The 13441-nt window shown below is 32.9% G+C and overlaps 1 protein-coding gene across 1 annotated transcript; it reads right to left on the minus strand.

The window, feature by feature from the left end:
* Positions 1–66: 66 nt before the first annotated feature.
* Positions 67–5735, minus strand: LOC105048154 (uncharacterized). The gene is made up of 4 exons (XM_029265829.2): positions 5051–5735; positions 1903–2037; positions 783–872; positions 67–426 (listed from the first exon to the last, which is right to left on the minus strand). Exons 1-4 carry the CDS (start codon positions 5615–5617, stop codon positions 265–267), a joined length of 954 nt encoding a protein of 317 aa, XP_029121662.2. The 5' UTR covers positions 5618–5735; the 3' UTR covers positions 67–264.
* Positions 5736–13441: the final 7706 nt, after the last annotated feature.

Here is a 13441-nt window from a genome sequence, read left to right on the forward strand (position 1 = left end):
TTAAAAAACTAGGACGGGAGGAATCTCTGCTAAAATTCGATTGATGACAGAATTGGAATCCAGGTATATGGTGTCCAACAAATTTTAATGCTGACTGTAGGGAATAACGAAGCTTTTTTAGGCTTCAGAGGCATATGAAGCGTTGCATATCCAAGTAAGTGACAAGTATGAATACAATAGTTTTAAAAATATTACATGAAAAGCTCATGCAAGTCTTGCCTTAGAATTTAAATTAGAAATAGCAGACTCTAACACATTGTAGATTTAGTGATCGTCAGTCTTAGGTTCTCGTGCAAGCTCACCACCGTATACACTTCGAAAATCTTCCCACGCTTTCTTGGCATCTTCTATCATTTTCTGCAAGTCCTCAGATTTTGTCTCTGGATTCAACACGCTCTCCGTGGCCAGCATCATCTTAATAATAGCCTGGCAGGCATCCAAGAACGCACAAAAATGTTTCACAAGGTGTATTGACTCAAAATTGAGCTAATCCAAAATGAAGTATCGGTCTGGAGATTTTTCACATCTGGAAATTTGTTCCTTTAGACTGGATTTTGCACTACGATATTGCGGAGGATCCATGAGTATAGCTCCTTTGCAGCCAACACCCTGTGGCTCACTGCATGGCCCCAGCTATGCGGAGCAGTTACTGGATGAGCACATGTGGCCATAGGTCTTTGGCCACAAAGGTTCACAAGATAAGAGTCCCCTACCAATGCATGACATCTATTTGGTTTTTGAGAAAGAATGTCGACCTCTATTTTATAGGCTATCAAACTCACCTTGAAAAAGCGAGGCCTTGAATCCGTTTCAGAAAACTCTTTATCTTTAAGTTCATATTCACAGATGGTCTGAGCGTTTCGATAGTCTCCCTGCCAAGAAACAATGGAGATGAAAATATTGTATGTAATAAATCAAGCACAGCATGCAGTGTTCCTTTGACTACAACAGACTCCATCAAAAGATTTTCAATATGAAAATAAAACCTGGAGTACTGAAGTTTTATAGTTCTGAAACGTTTGAAACTATAACAAGATCGAAAGGTTTGGAGCGAACCCTTTACTTACAGAAAAAGAAAGACTCAATGTCAATCCTTTCAAAGAAATGATGGAAGAACCTCGAACCCATTCCTATCAGAAGAGGGTGCAACCATTGTTTTGACCGGGTACAGTTGTTACTTGCATCGCATTCATGCAAAGGTAATTACGTGCCACTGTGGTGACATTGCAGCCCAAAATTCTTATACTTTGGTCAAAAATAAAGTGGGTTATATAAAATGAAAAGAAATTAAAGTTGTTCCTCCAGCGATTATAAACATGGATAATTCTTTTTTTTCTTCTCTTTAGCTCCCTGTTTGCATTTTATGAGAAACACAGTAAGATTACAACAATCTATGAGTCATTTTCTCCTCGCTCCGTGAGCGCATTGAGGAAATAACAAGTGCTGACTGGTTATCAAGCAGGGGGGAAGATGATACTTATGTAGATTGGATGTATTTTGGTCCTTTAGAACTTTGTACAGATCATTTATCAATTTCCGTGATCTGTGTGAAAGGTCTATTGCATATGAACCACTGGTTGTCACAACTGTTTATTTCAACTATTGCATCAAAAAAAAAAAAAAAAAAAATCTTTTCAAGTGAAAAAAAAAGGTGGTGATTGTATCCTGGGAAACGACATTCCAAATGTAATTTATAAGCTCAAATTTCACTGTAAGTTGTATCTAAAACTGCTCTATTGTAACTTTGTTGCCTAACTTTGCTTTCAGCAAGCCTTGTGTTTTGGTAATTATCAATATGGATGAGTTCCCCATTTTTTCAGAGAAGTTACTTTTTTATTAGAACTAAAAATAAAAGAAAATCATCTGGCCAGAGGAAAATTAATGATGTGTAAACATAATCACCTGATTGATGAATATCTCGATTAATAAAAATCCTACATTACGTTTCGTGTCACCGTCTTCTAGTTGACGCCATTCTCCATATAATAAATCCGTTGTTTCCTGTCCTTTGTGGAACGCTTTCAAATAATAGTAGTCCTGCAAAAAGACACAGAACAATTGAGTTTTTTTTTTTCCCATGTGCACTTTCCAGCACAGGCATAGTTGGAGTCAATTATATAGAAGGATGATAACTCATGGAGATTGATGTTGAAGATATTATTTATACAAAATTTTTGCTATTCTTTGCTCTTATTTCGACATTTTTTTTTTGAGAGCAATAAATTTTTGCCAACAAAAATTCTAAAGATTTTACAAACAATTCAAAGAAAAGAGGGCTTCATCATATTTGTTGCTTACCCTAGTTTATTTTTCTGTCTTTGAAAAAAATAGAAGAAAAGAAAGAGAATACTAGAGGGACCTAATATTTTGATTTTTGACTAACAAAATGATATCATAAACTTAAAATTTTGAAGCATTTCTTTCCACTTTCGATCCATGAAATATGGTTTGTGTCATTTAGTATGATGAACATTTTATCAAAGCAAAAAATGGTTAATCTCCCTATCTATTAATTAAATGGATAGGAGAGAAAGTTTTACCCTCTCTAATATTCAGAAAGAATCCTAGAAAAATTCTAGAAAAATCATGCGTGCCACATAGAAAAAAAAAATATATCTTTTCTAGAATCCTACTGAAATAAAAGTTTTCTTTAACGTTATATATGTGTGTGTGTGGCCGGTGGATTGTCAAGTTCACGTTCGAACATATGAAAAAGAAATCTAAAATCAATAATAATTTTATTTTCAAAACAAATATTTGGATCTAATAATTATAACCATAAACAACTAAGTGCATGCTTGGGTAGTGTCATCCCTTGCCACTTTTTTTTTTTTTTTGGTAGGACATCCCTTGTCACTTAGGCAAGAAGATAATAGTTGATTTTAATTGAGGTCAATCCTCAAGGGATTGAATGAGTGTAGGGTAGAAATGGATCGCCACACATAATCTCAAAAAATTATAACCGTAGTTTTTATTTAAACTACAAATATGGTTCAAATTTCATAATTAAATTACAGGCAAACTTGACCATAGATCTAATTGCAAAATTTGTTACAATTGAAAACAACTCTCAAGACAAGTCCCTTGCCACTCTCCAATTATTAAAAGCTAATATTATATAACTTTAACATATTAATTGATATATTTTAAAAAATTAAAATATGTACTAATTATTTTAATAAATATTTTAAATATAAATTTATTAGTAAATGATAGTACATAACACACACACACAGGCATATATTTAAACTAATACTAGATTTTGTTTTGCTTTTATGTCAACACTATAGTAGAAAAGTAAACAATTCACCACATACACAGTTATCATATGTATCTCAATATTCTACAAGCAATTAATTAAAAATAATTTTTGCAACTATAATTTTAATTGTAATATTTCATATTGCAGTTTGTGTTTGAAATGCATACAACTGAATTGATGGCTAACAAATGGTTCCTAACCAACTCAACAAGCATATTTTTTAGAAATAGCATGCGAAATAGGATGGGTTTTCTTAGAATATATTTTCTTTGAAGATTCCTGCTTAGCTCGGGTAGTTGGCATGAGATATCCTATGCATATGGAAATTAACAGCGGAAAATAAATTTGTGGAATTGCGATGTCCATGAGCCTTGGGGATGTCTTCTTGTGCACTCTCTTCTGGATCAATAGACCATGGTCATCCACTGATTGGTTAAATTAAGTGCGTTGGACATGTTAAAATCAAACTGTTTACCATAAAAAAAAATTTATGAGTGGTTTGGGCCGCACATGGGTCCGATCGACTCATGACCCTCGCCCGGCCTCAAAGTTGTTGACCCGACTCGATCCATATACAAAAACACCTAAGTCGGTTCAAGGGTCAAAAATAAGATTTGATTTTAGAACTAGGTTGGATGTAGGACCTGACCTGATATAGCTTGTATAACGAGCTTGATTTGGCCTCTATGAAAAAATTGAATAATATAAACCCTCTTCATTGTAGATACCTTTCCTAATTTGAATCCTTATTTAAACTAATACTTTCTTTTCTATCTCAACAACCCATCACTTTTTCTTAATCTTAATTAATTATATTTAAATATTCATTATTTTTTCTGAGAGATTCTTATTTTTAATATTCCCAAATATCTCAATACTTATTTTTAAAATTATAGCCTGCATACCTTGATTAAAAATAAATGAAAATTCATTTTTAACATGGCCTTTTAGTTTAAAAGTTCAGTAGGTTTATGTTTAATTGTTGATTATTGTATTTTTAATCCTTTATTATATTTTAGTTGTAAAAGAATAATCAAATGTTTGATCTAAATTGTGGATCTGAAAAAACGTAGCCCTAATCCGTATCTGTAATTTTTTTGAGTTAGGTTTGAGTCGCACTTCATCCATACCTGACTCAAGCGATCCAATAAATCCGTATTCTTTTTCAAAGATTGGACCTCAATCGATCCAATTTGCCAATAGCTTGAGGCCAAAATCTACAGAATTGATATAACGACAGAAGAGGGCAGCAAAAAGAATGTCTCTATGATTTACGAGACAGCCATTTTATTGGAAAAAAAAGTCAACAAGGATTGTTTGCGGTGCACATATGGCACCGCAGAATGTAATGCAGTCATGACTGGGCGGCCGCCAGCAGAGGATAGATAGATGGCCCTCAAATAAGGTCTCGTGCGGCACAGCTTGCACTCATATACTTTTTGTTTGATAGCCGTTCATTTATTGATGGAGGCTATCTATGGCTGCACCTTACTCTACGATAAAAATATTTTACAAGACAACCATTAACGCATGCCCGTGAACATATGTGTCTTTCACATGCAAAAAGTGCAAAGAGTAGTTGGGTTTGGATTGTATTCTTTGTGCGAAAGAATAATTGATTTTCTTTTGCAATGTGAATCATTGGACCGTATTGTGCACCGCTTCCCAGCATGATATCTATTTTGTGAATTATGTTGAGGGATGGAAGGGAGTGGTTGGAGCGTTTTAAAAGCTGTGAAAAGTGCGATCTAATGCAAAGAAAGAAGAGAGAGTAGAAAGGTTGCAAACCTGCTTGGCCAGTTCATCGACCAGATGTTCTGCTAGCAAACGTAACAGGCGCGCTTTCTTGGGTTCCCGATCCATAAAATTGACGTCGAGCTCGTTCCCGATTTGCTCAGCGACTTGCTGAAGCAGGATGGGTGGTTCGTTGGGTGGTGCGGCTCTTTTCTTAAATACGTCGAACAGCACCTTGGCACACTTATCCGTCGGAGACAAGGTCACGACCTGGCTTGGCGCGACTTGACTTGGGCAGCAATAGGCACCTCTCCCGCGGTTCAAACTGGCGGCCCCCAGGGCGCAGGCCAGGACCACGGCCGCGCCCACCGCCGCCCCGCGCATCCTATTCCATCCTCCCAGGCGACCTTTGGGATTGGCATCCTCCCCTTCCGGCTGTGACGGTGCCGGCGCTTGGGCGCACACCGTCCACCGGCGAGTCGCCACCAACCGGGCGCCTCCTTTGGGGAAGGCGAGGTGGCGGTGGAGGAGGGGACTCCTCCGCGAAGAGTGGGAGAGTACCGAGCGGTCTGGCCCTCCCGCTGGCCCGTGCGGCATGCGGAGGCAGTGCATGGCATCCATTGAGCTGTGGGATGGAGAGATGTCTCAGATGGGCGGGCAATTTATTAAGAGAGTGATCGGAGGCCGCCAGAGAGAATAATGGCGTTACTTGCGAATTAATCTTTTGCTTTTCTTTCTAATAATATGCGATATGAAGGAAGTACCTTCGTCTATTTACATCAAAGAAAAGAAAATTAAAGATCTTTTGGCTTAATTTTCTTTGCCTCTTCTCCGGTTTTGGTATGGTGTGTCAAGGTATCCACGTTATTCTGCTGCGAGTACTCAAGAAAGGTATCCGCCAATTGCCGTTGCATCCTTCACAGTTACTTAAGAAATTCCTTGTTGGCTTAGAAATGAAGAAGGTCGAACAGTTTCGTTAAAAGAAATGGTTTGAGAGAGGCTAAAAACTAGGATGATCTCACACCATTTTCCCTTCTCTTCTAACAGCAACACCACCTAGGATCATTTTGTCTTACGTCCAAGGTGGACCTAGTCCACCGAATAATTTTCCATGTATTTAGAGAAAAGGAACATAACAGCAATAGGGAGAAGGGGGGTGAATTCGCATATTCGTCAGCACAGTTCTTGAAGCTACCTTTAAGCGATCCAAAGGTGGATTCGCATGAATTTTATATTTTTAAGCAACACACAAATATGAGTATAACTGCACTTGTAGGTATTAGTGAACAAAATATTCAAAACTTGGGCAAAAAGATTTGTTAAAGAATTCTATAATATGAGTAATTTTTGTTGCAACAATGATATCACGTCATTATTGTAACAAACTAATAAACAGTCAGAAATGGATGAAATACAAGGGAATAGTGTGGGTATTTCTATGAAAATCGATGAAACATACAAGAACCGATGAAATATAAAGGTTTTCATTGATTTGTTATAAATTTGACGTGGTATCACCATTGCAACGAATATTTTTTTCTATAATATAGTTTCAGTATGTGTCACACCCCCGATCCGAGATTGTGAATCGAGGGTCATGACAACCGCCGCATACTTATAGAAAACTCTTTCCATAAGCATGCAAGGCATCTTATCATGCTATCCTAAAACACAGCAGAATAATTAGATAATATTTTAAATCCAAAATATAATGGTCTAAATTTCTTCTTTAATATCTCAATAAATTCAACAATGATTCATAGACTTTACATCAAATTCAATAAGACTTTCAACCTAAAATAAAAGTATAGGGATTTTGCTTCTGATCATTTTTCCATTCATATCTTGTATCATCTTAATTTTTCAACATCTATAAAAATAGTAAAATAGGAGGTAATGAGCTAGACAGCCCAGTAAGCAATGATCACTTTTCAACAGATTTTATCAGGCATTTAAGTAAATAACCATTTATAGAAAATAAGCATATAAAGTTCATCAATTCGAAATCAATTTCAATTATGCAACATAATTCATGTCAAATTCATTTTTTTTCGAAAATTCAAGTTTCTTTCGAGATTTTAATTTCTTTCATTTTTAAATTCTTTTCGTCAACCATGAGCTATGACTACATTTTTCCTGTGGCAGGGTCATAACACTGCGTATCTTCTTACGGTGAGCTACAAATCATCTGACAGCAAAGTCCTTCGGAACCGCTGGTCTTTCTGGCGGTTTGTCGCTGGTCTCTCTGGCGATATGTCGTTGGTTTTGCTGGCGACATAAACTCTCAGGATAAATCAATTGTCAACATATATGCCCCATTGGCGGGATCCTTTACATAGTCAGATTGTCAATTCATATTGTTCCTGTATCAAAATTCTTCATAATTCATATTTCATATTCTAATTTCAATAAGAAAATATATAATCATGTAGTATCGAAATCAATCAATATAATGCATCATGAAATCAATATGTTCAATCATGCCTCATCATAACATTTCAGATAAGATATTTGAAATAATAAAATATCATTCATCCAATTCATGCATCGTTTCACAAATCATATCAAAAAATATATTATAATTTATCGATAAATCTAGAAAAAGTGAAACATTACTTACCTTGAACGCATTCCAATAAATCCACATAATTCTATAAATTATTTTTTAAAAAATTCTATTCGTAGATCATATCGTGATATCCCATGATCAAACATCCACAATCTTATACAGAATCAATTTTAATAATTAAAAAAAATACGAATACCATATTTCAACGGTTTAGATTGGATCTGATCATCTAATTTCATCTAATCAAAATCTAATTAGGACCTAAACGATCCAAAGTTTGACTATCAGATCAAATCGGATTCGAAGTAATAGGACCGGAGTTTCTTCATTGGTTTCATAAAATCAAGTAGAGAGAGAAAATTAGCGGAGAGAGAATTCATGAGGTATAATTCGAATTGATCAGGTGACACAATCCAACATTACGATTGGTCCAATATCTCGATTGGAGAATGAACATGATCAAATTAAGTCATGGCTAGATCGGGATCATGGATGATCAAATCTAGGGATTCATGGTCAGATCAAGGTGAGTGTTAGTACGCTGTTTGACAATCATGGATCAGGATTCTTCATTAGATCATAAATATTAAAAGAAACTCTTTCATTGACTAATCTCTTTAGAGAGAGAAATTGATCGAAAGAGAAATGGCTTAGAGAGAGAAAATTCTAGAGAGAGAAAATTTCTCTTGGACTCCTCAAACGATATGATTCAATAAATTCGATCGATCATATCAAATCATGCTAAGATTATCATGTGGATAATTTAATAAAATCATGAAAAATAGAATCTTAAAAATACCTAATCTGATCAAAGTGGGTGTCGGTGTACCGTCCGATGATCGCAGATCAAAAAATCCATCACTAGGATCATTTAAATTCATCATCATTCTTCTCAAAATTCTAAAAAAATCTTAGGAGAGAGAAATATCCTAGAGAAAGAAAGTAGAGAGAAAGTCCAATTTTAGAGAGAGAAAATACTAGTTCAGGCTGAAGGAAGAGAGGAAAGAGAGAGAAACTATCTTTCTCATATTTTATTATTTATATTATTTATTTATTTATTTAATTTTTTTCTTTTTTTTCTTTTTTTCTTCACAAAAGAGAGAGGAGAGAAAATCCTATTTATTATTATTATTTATTATTATTTTATTATTTTATTTTTTCTTCTTCTTCTTTTCTTTTTCCTTTTTCTTTCTTCTTCTTCTTTTCTTTTTCTTTTCTTCTTCCTGGGCTTGCTTTGACCGAAACAGGGAACCGGTAAGTCTCCTCCTTTTGACTGACCGTTCGGGCCACGGCCGACACGGCGAAGGCCGACGGCAAAGGGGGAAACCCTCATGGGTTCGGAGAGGCCAAACCAGTGGTCGGCGATGACCACCGACGTCAAAAAATCGAAGAAAAATGGGCAAAATAGAGGTTCTTCCGCAACAAAATTCAGCGACTCCGGTCATCGGCGAGCATGCACACCGGCATGGAAAGGAAAGGGAAGAAGAGAGGAAGGAGGAGGAGGCTCACCTTCGACACCGGCGAGGCTTTCCGATGAGAAATTGGACGGGCACAGGTCGGTCTCCATGGTAGTTTTCCGATGATTACCGCCGATTGGACTTAGGATCTTCGGTGAGAGGGAGAGAGGAGTGTTCTCCTCCTTAAATGAGCCGGAGGGGGGCTCTTTCCGACTCCGATTGGGAGCCTCTGTTTTCTTCTTTTTTTATTTTTTGTTTGGGCTTTGTGGGCTGATTTTGTTACATGGGCTAGGCCATCACATTCTTTTCCTCTAAAAGAAATTTTATCCTCGAAATTTTTCTTGCTTGAATCTTTATAGTTTCTTATTTGAATCTCATCTACAAATATTTCAATATTCTAATTTTGATATAAATTCATTCTTAAATTATTTTATAAGGAAAAATCAATGCATCAAATGTTGATCTGAAACAGAACCATTCATTTCTTATTATCAAAATCAACATCTCAAAATTTTTTAATATTTTAAGATTTCAAAATCATGCTCTCATTCCCTATAAAATAATTTTCAATACCTCATGACTAGATCAAAATCAAACCTATCTCTTGTAAATAGAAGAAAATCAATATCTCTATTCTTGCATAAGAACTTTATTCATCATCATCATTTTTTTTTTCAAAATATTAACCGCTCTTAATTAATCAACCCATCATAAGATAGGAAAGCATACTTATATGAATCATACAATGACATCCCAATCAATCAAAATTCAAAAATATTTTCTCTTATTCGTACTTTTAAAGATTGAAGATTTACCATTTCAATCTCATTCTCGAACTTTTGATATTTTAATTTTCGATGAAACTTCATCATCAAGTCATTTCATAGGAAAAGATCAATATCATCAATGCTGATTAGAATCAATATCACTATTTCTAGTCATCGAAATTTTCTTACTCAAACCCTCAAACTCTTAAATATTTTAATTCTTGAAGCAAATTTTATTATTAAGTCATTCATAATAAAAATCAATAACTCAAAAATTAATCTAAATCAAAACTATTTTTTTTATAATCAAAATCAATGTCTCTATTCTAAGTAAGTATATCAATTTTTTTTATCTAAATATTAACTACTCTTAATTAATTAATTTATTATCAAATTAAATTATAAATAACTCTAATCTATTTTTTGTAGAATAATCATCAATATCAATAGATAACCTTAATCTTTTTCATTCAGTCAGAGAATAATAATGATCAAAAGAGTTCAAACTTTAAATTTTATTATATCCTGGAGATAAATATTTGAGTATAATAATTTAAGATCAAAATCATTATTCGATAAATAATCTCAAATTCTTTCTAATAAATAGAGAATTATAAAATTTAATTCTAGGATAGAAAAAATTAATCTCTAAATATTCTAAATCTAAAATCAAAAATCAAAGATCCACTCATCCTAGAATTAGGATGCTAATTTTTTTTTTTTGACATAGTAGACGAAAGTACTACTTTTAAAAATCACATTAAGGATATCCAAAAATTATTTTTTTTCAATATCAATTTTTTTTTGTATCAAATAATATCATCTATTATAATTCTTTAACTCAAAGAGTCAACATTCATGACTTACTCAAAGTAATCCAGATTACCATGCTTCCGCTGCGCACTCTATTCCAACAATCAAAATTTTTTAAGTTCACCAAAAAAAAATTTTAATCAAATTATTTTTTTATCTTAATAATAGAAAAGATTTAAAATTTTAAATTTTAATTGAAGTCAAAGATTAACTTTCGATTCTCATTCATATTTTTACTGGTGTACAATAATCTTGATTAACCCTTGAGTCTAATATCGTATTTAAAACCATCATATAGATTTACTATAATCAATATGAATCAAATCTTAATTCTCATATCAATTCAATTCGATAATTTTCAAATTAAAATCCTTATAAGTCAAATCCATGAAAAAAAATTCTTCGATGCTCTACCAAATTTGGACATAATTAGAATATATAAAAATTTTAAATTATTATTTATTTTTTTCTAAAATTTCTATCATCAGGATCTTCAATATCTATTAAATATCCTTTCATAACAATCATACAAGCTTCAAGAAATCAATTCTCTATTTAATAGATTCAATCAGAGACCTCATTAACAAAAGTAAAAGAATTCATATCAATTTCTAAATCCAAAATTTTTAAATTATAAATTCACATGGGTCCCATAATCTGAAATAAATATAAATCAGATCTTTTATCTTAATCTAAAGATATCAATTTTTCATTAACAACCTCAATAATAATATCAAAAAATCTCTTGATCAACTGAGATATGAAATCTTTAAATTAAAATTTCATACACATCATGCAGTCTCCAAGAGACATAATAAGATCCATTATTTAGATCTAAGGATGATGATTAAAGATTCTAGTACGATGAATATCCTATAATCTCAAAATCAATTTCATCAATAAGAAATAGACTTCTTTGCAATATATCCAAATATGCATTCATCCTAATATGCCACTTTATATATGATCCACATATCAAGTTTAATTCGATAAATATTCCAATCAAGCATCATAAAAGATTTTTTTTTTAGTCCATTCTGGAATAATATTTTATTATCAAATCTTTATCTTGTCAATAATAGTCAACTTCTCAACTAGAAGTAATATCATAGTATTATTCTCACATCGAATTTGAACTTACGATTCAGTTGAATAACCAATGATCAAATTAATAACCACAATACACAATAAAATTTGATGTCAATCCTTTCGTGATTACTTTCGATCAAAATCTAACTAATCATATCATGATCTATAGATCATCCATCATATTTCAAACTCTATATATCATAATCTCTTGTGATCTTTTCATACATAATCTCAATGTTTATCAAAAATTATAAAGATTTCTCCTACTACAATCATCAAAGATCTACACCATAATGTCCCTAGTGTCTATCCACTTACACCTATTCTATATCTGATTCTATGTTTTATAATTTATCTGCTTATGCTCTGATACCATTTTGTATATTACGCCTCCGATCCGAGATTGTGAATCGAGGGTCATGGCAACCGCCGCATATTCATAAAAATTTTTTTCATAAGCATGCAAGGCATCTTATCATACTATCCTAAAATATAGCAGAATAATTAGATAATATTTTAAATCCAAAATATAACAGTCTAAATTTTTTCTTTAATATCTCAATAAATTCAACAATGGTTCATAAACTTTACATCAAATTCAATAAGACTTTCAACCTAAAATAAAAGTATAGGGGTTCTGCTTCTGATCATTCTTCCATTCATATCTTGTATCATCTTAATTTTCCAACATCTGTAAAAATAGTAAAATAAGAGGTAATGAGCTAGACAGTCCAGTAAGCAATGATCACTTTTCAACAGATTTCATCAGGCATTTAAGTAAATAATTATTTATAAAAAATAAGCATATAGAGTTCATCAATTCGAAATCAATTTCAATTACGCAACATAATTTATGCCAAATTTATTTTTTTTTCAAAAATTTAAGTTTCTTTTGAGATTTCAATTTCTTTTGTTCTTAAATTTTTTTCGTCAACCATGAGCTATGACCATATTTTTCCTGTGGCAGGGTCATAACACCGCGTATCTTCTTGCGGTGAGCTGCGAATCATCTGGTAGTAAAGTCTTTTGGAACCGCTGGTCTCTCTGACGGTTTATCGCTGGTCTCTCTGGCGACATGTCGCTGATCTTGCTGGCGACATAAACCCTCAGGATAAATCAATTGCCAACGTATATGCCTCCATTAGCGGGGTCCTTTACAAAGTCAGGTTGTCAATTCATATTGTTCCTATATCAGAATTTTTCATAATTCATATTTCATATTCTAATTTCAATAAGAAAATATATAATCATGTAGTATCGAAATCAATCAATATAATGCATCATAAAATCAATATGTTCAATCATGCTTTATCATAATATTTCAAATAAGATATTTGAAATAACAAAATATCATTCATCTAATTCATGCATCATTTCACAAATCATATCAAAAAAATACATTATAATTTATTGATAAATCTAGAAAAAATAAAACATTACTTACCTCGAACGTATTTCAATAAATCCACATAATTTTATAAATTTTTTTTCAAAAAATTCTGTTCGTAGATCATATCGCGATATCCCATGATCAAATATCCACAGTCCTATACATAATCAATTTCAATAATTAAAAAGAATACGAATACCATATTTTAATGGTTTAGATTGGATCCGATCATCTAATTTCATCTAATCAAAATCTAATTAGGATCTAAACGATCCAAAGTTTGACTATCAGATCAAATCGGATTTGAAGTGATAGGATCGGAGTTTCTTCATTGGTTTCATAAAATCAAGTAGAGAGAGA

The sequence above is a fragment of the Elaeis guineensis genome, chromosome 7 (genome assembly GCF_000442705.2).
Source record: "Elaeis guineensis isolate ETL-2024a chromosome 7, EG11, whole genome shotgun sequence".
NCBI classification, from domain to species: Eukaryota; Viridiplantae; Streptophyta; class Magnoliopsida; order Arecales; family Arecaceae; genus Elaeis; species Elaeis guineensis.

Excerpts from the sequence above, each read along its gene's own strand:
- LOC105048154 (XM_029265829.2), bottom strand. The coding sequence starts at position 5,617 with ATGGATGCCATGCACTGCCTCCGCATGCCGCACGGGCCAGCGGGAGGG. Across the intron at positions 873-1,902 it reads TCGAGATATTCATCAATCAG|GGAGACTATCGAAACGCTCA; the intron begins GTGATTATGTTT and ends GTTTCTTGGCAG. Across the intron at positions 427-782 it reads CAAGGCCTCGCTTTTTCAAG|GCTATTATTAAGATGATGCT; the intron begins GTGAGTTTGATA and ends GATGCCTGCCAG.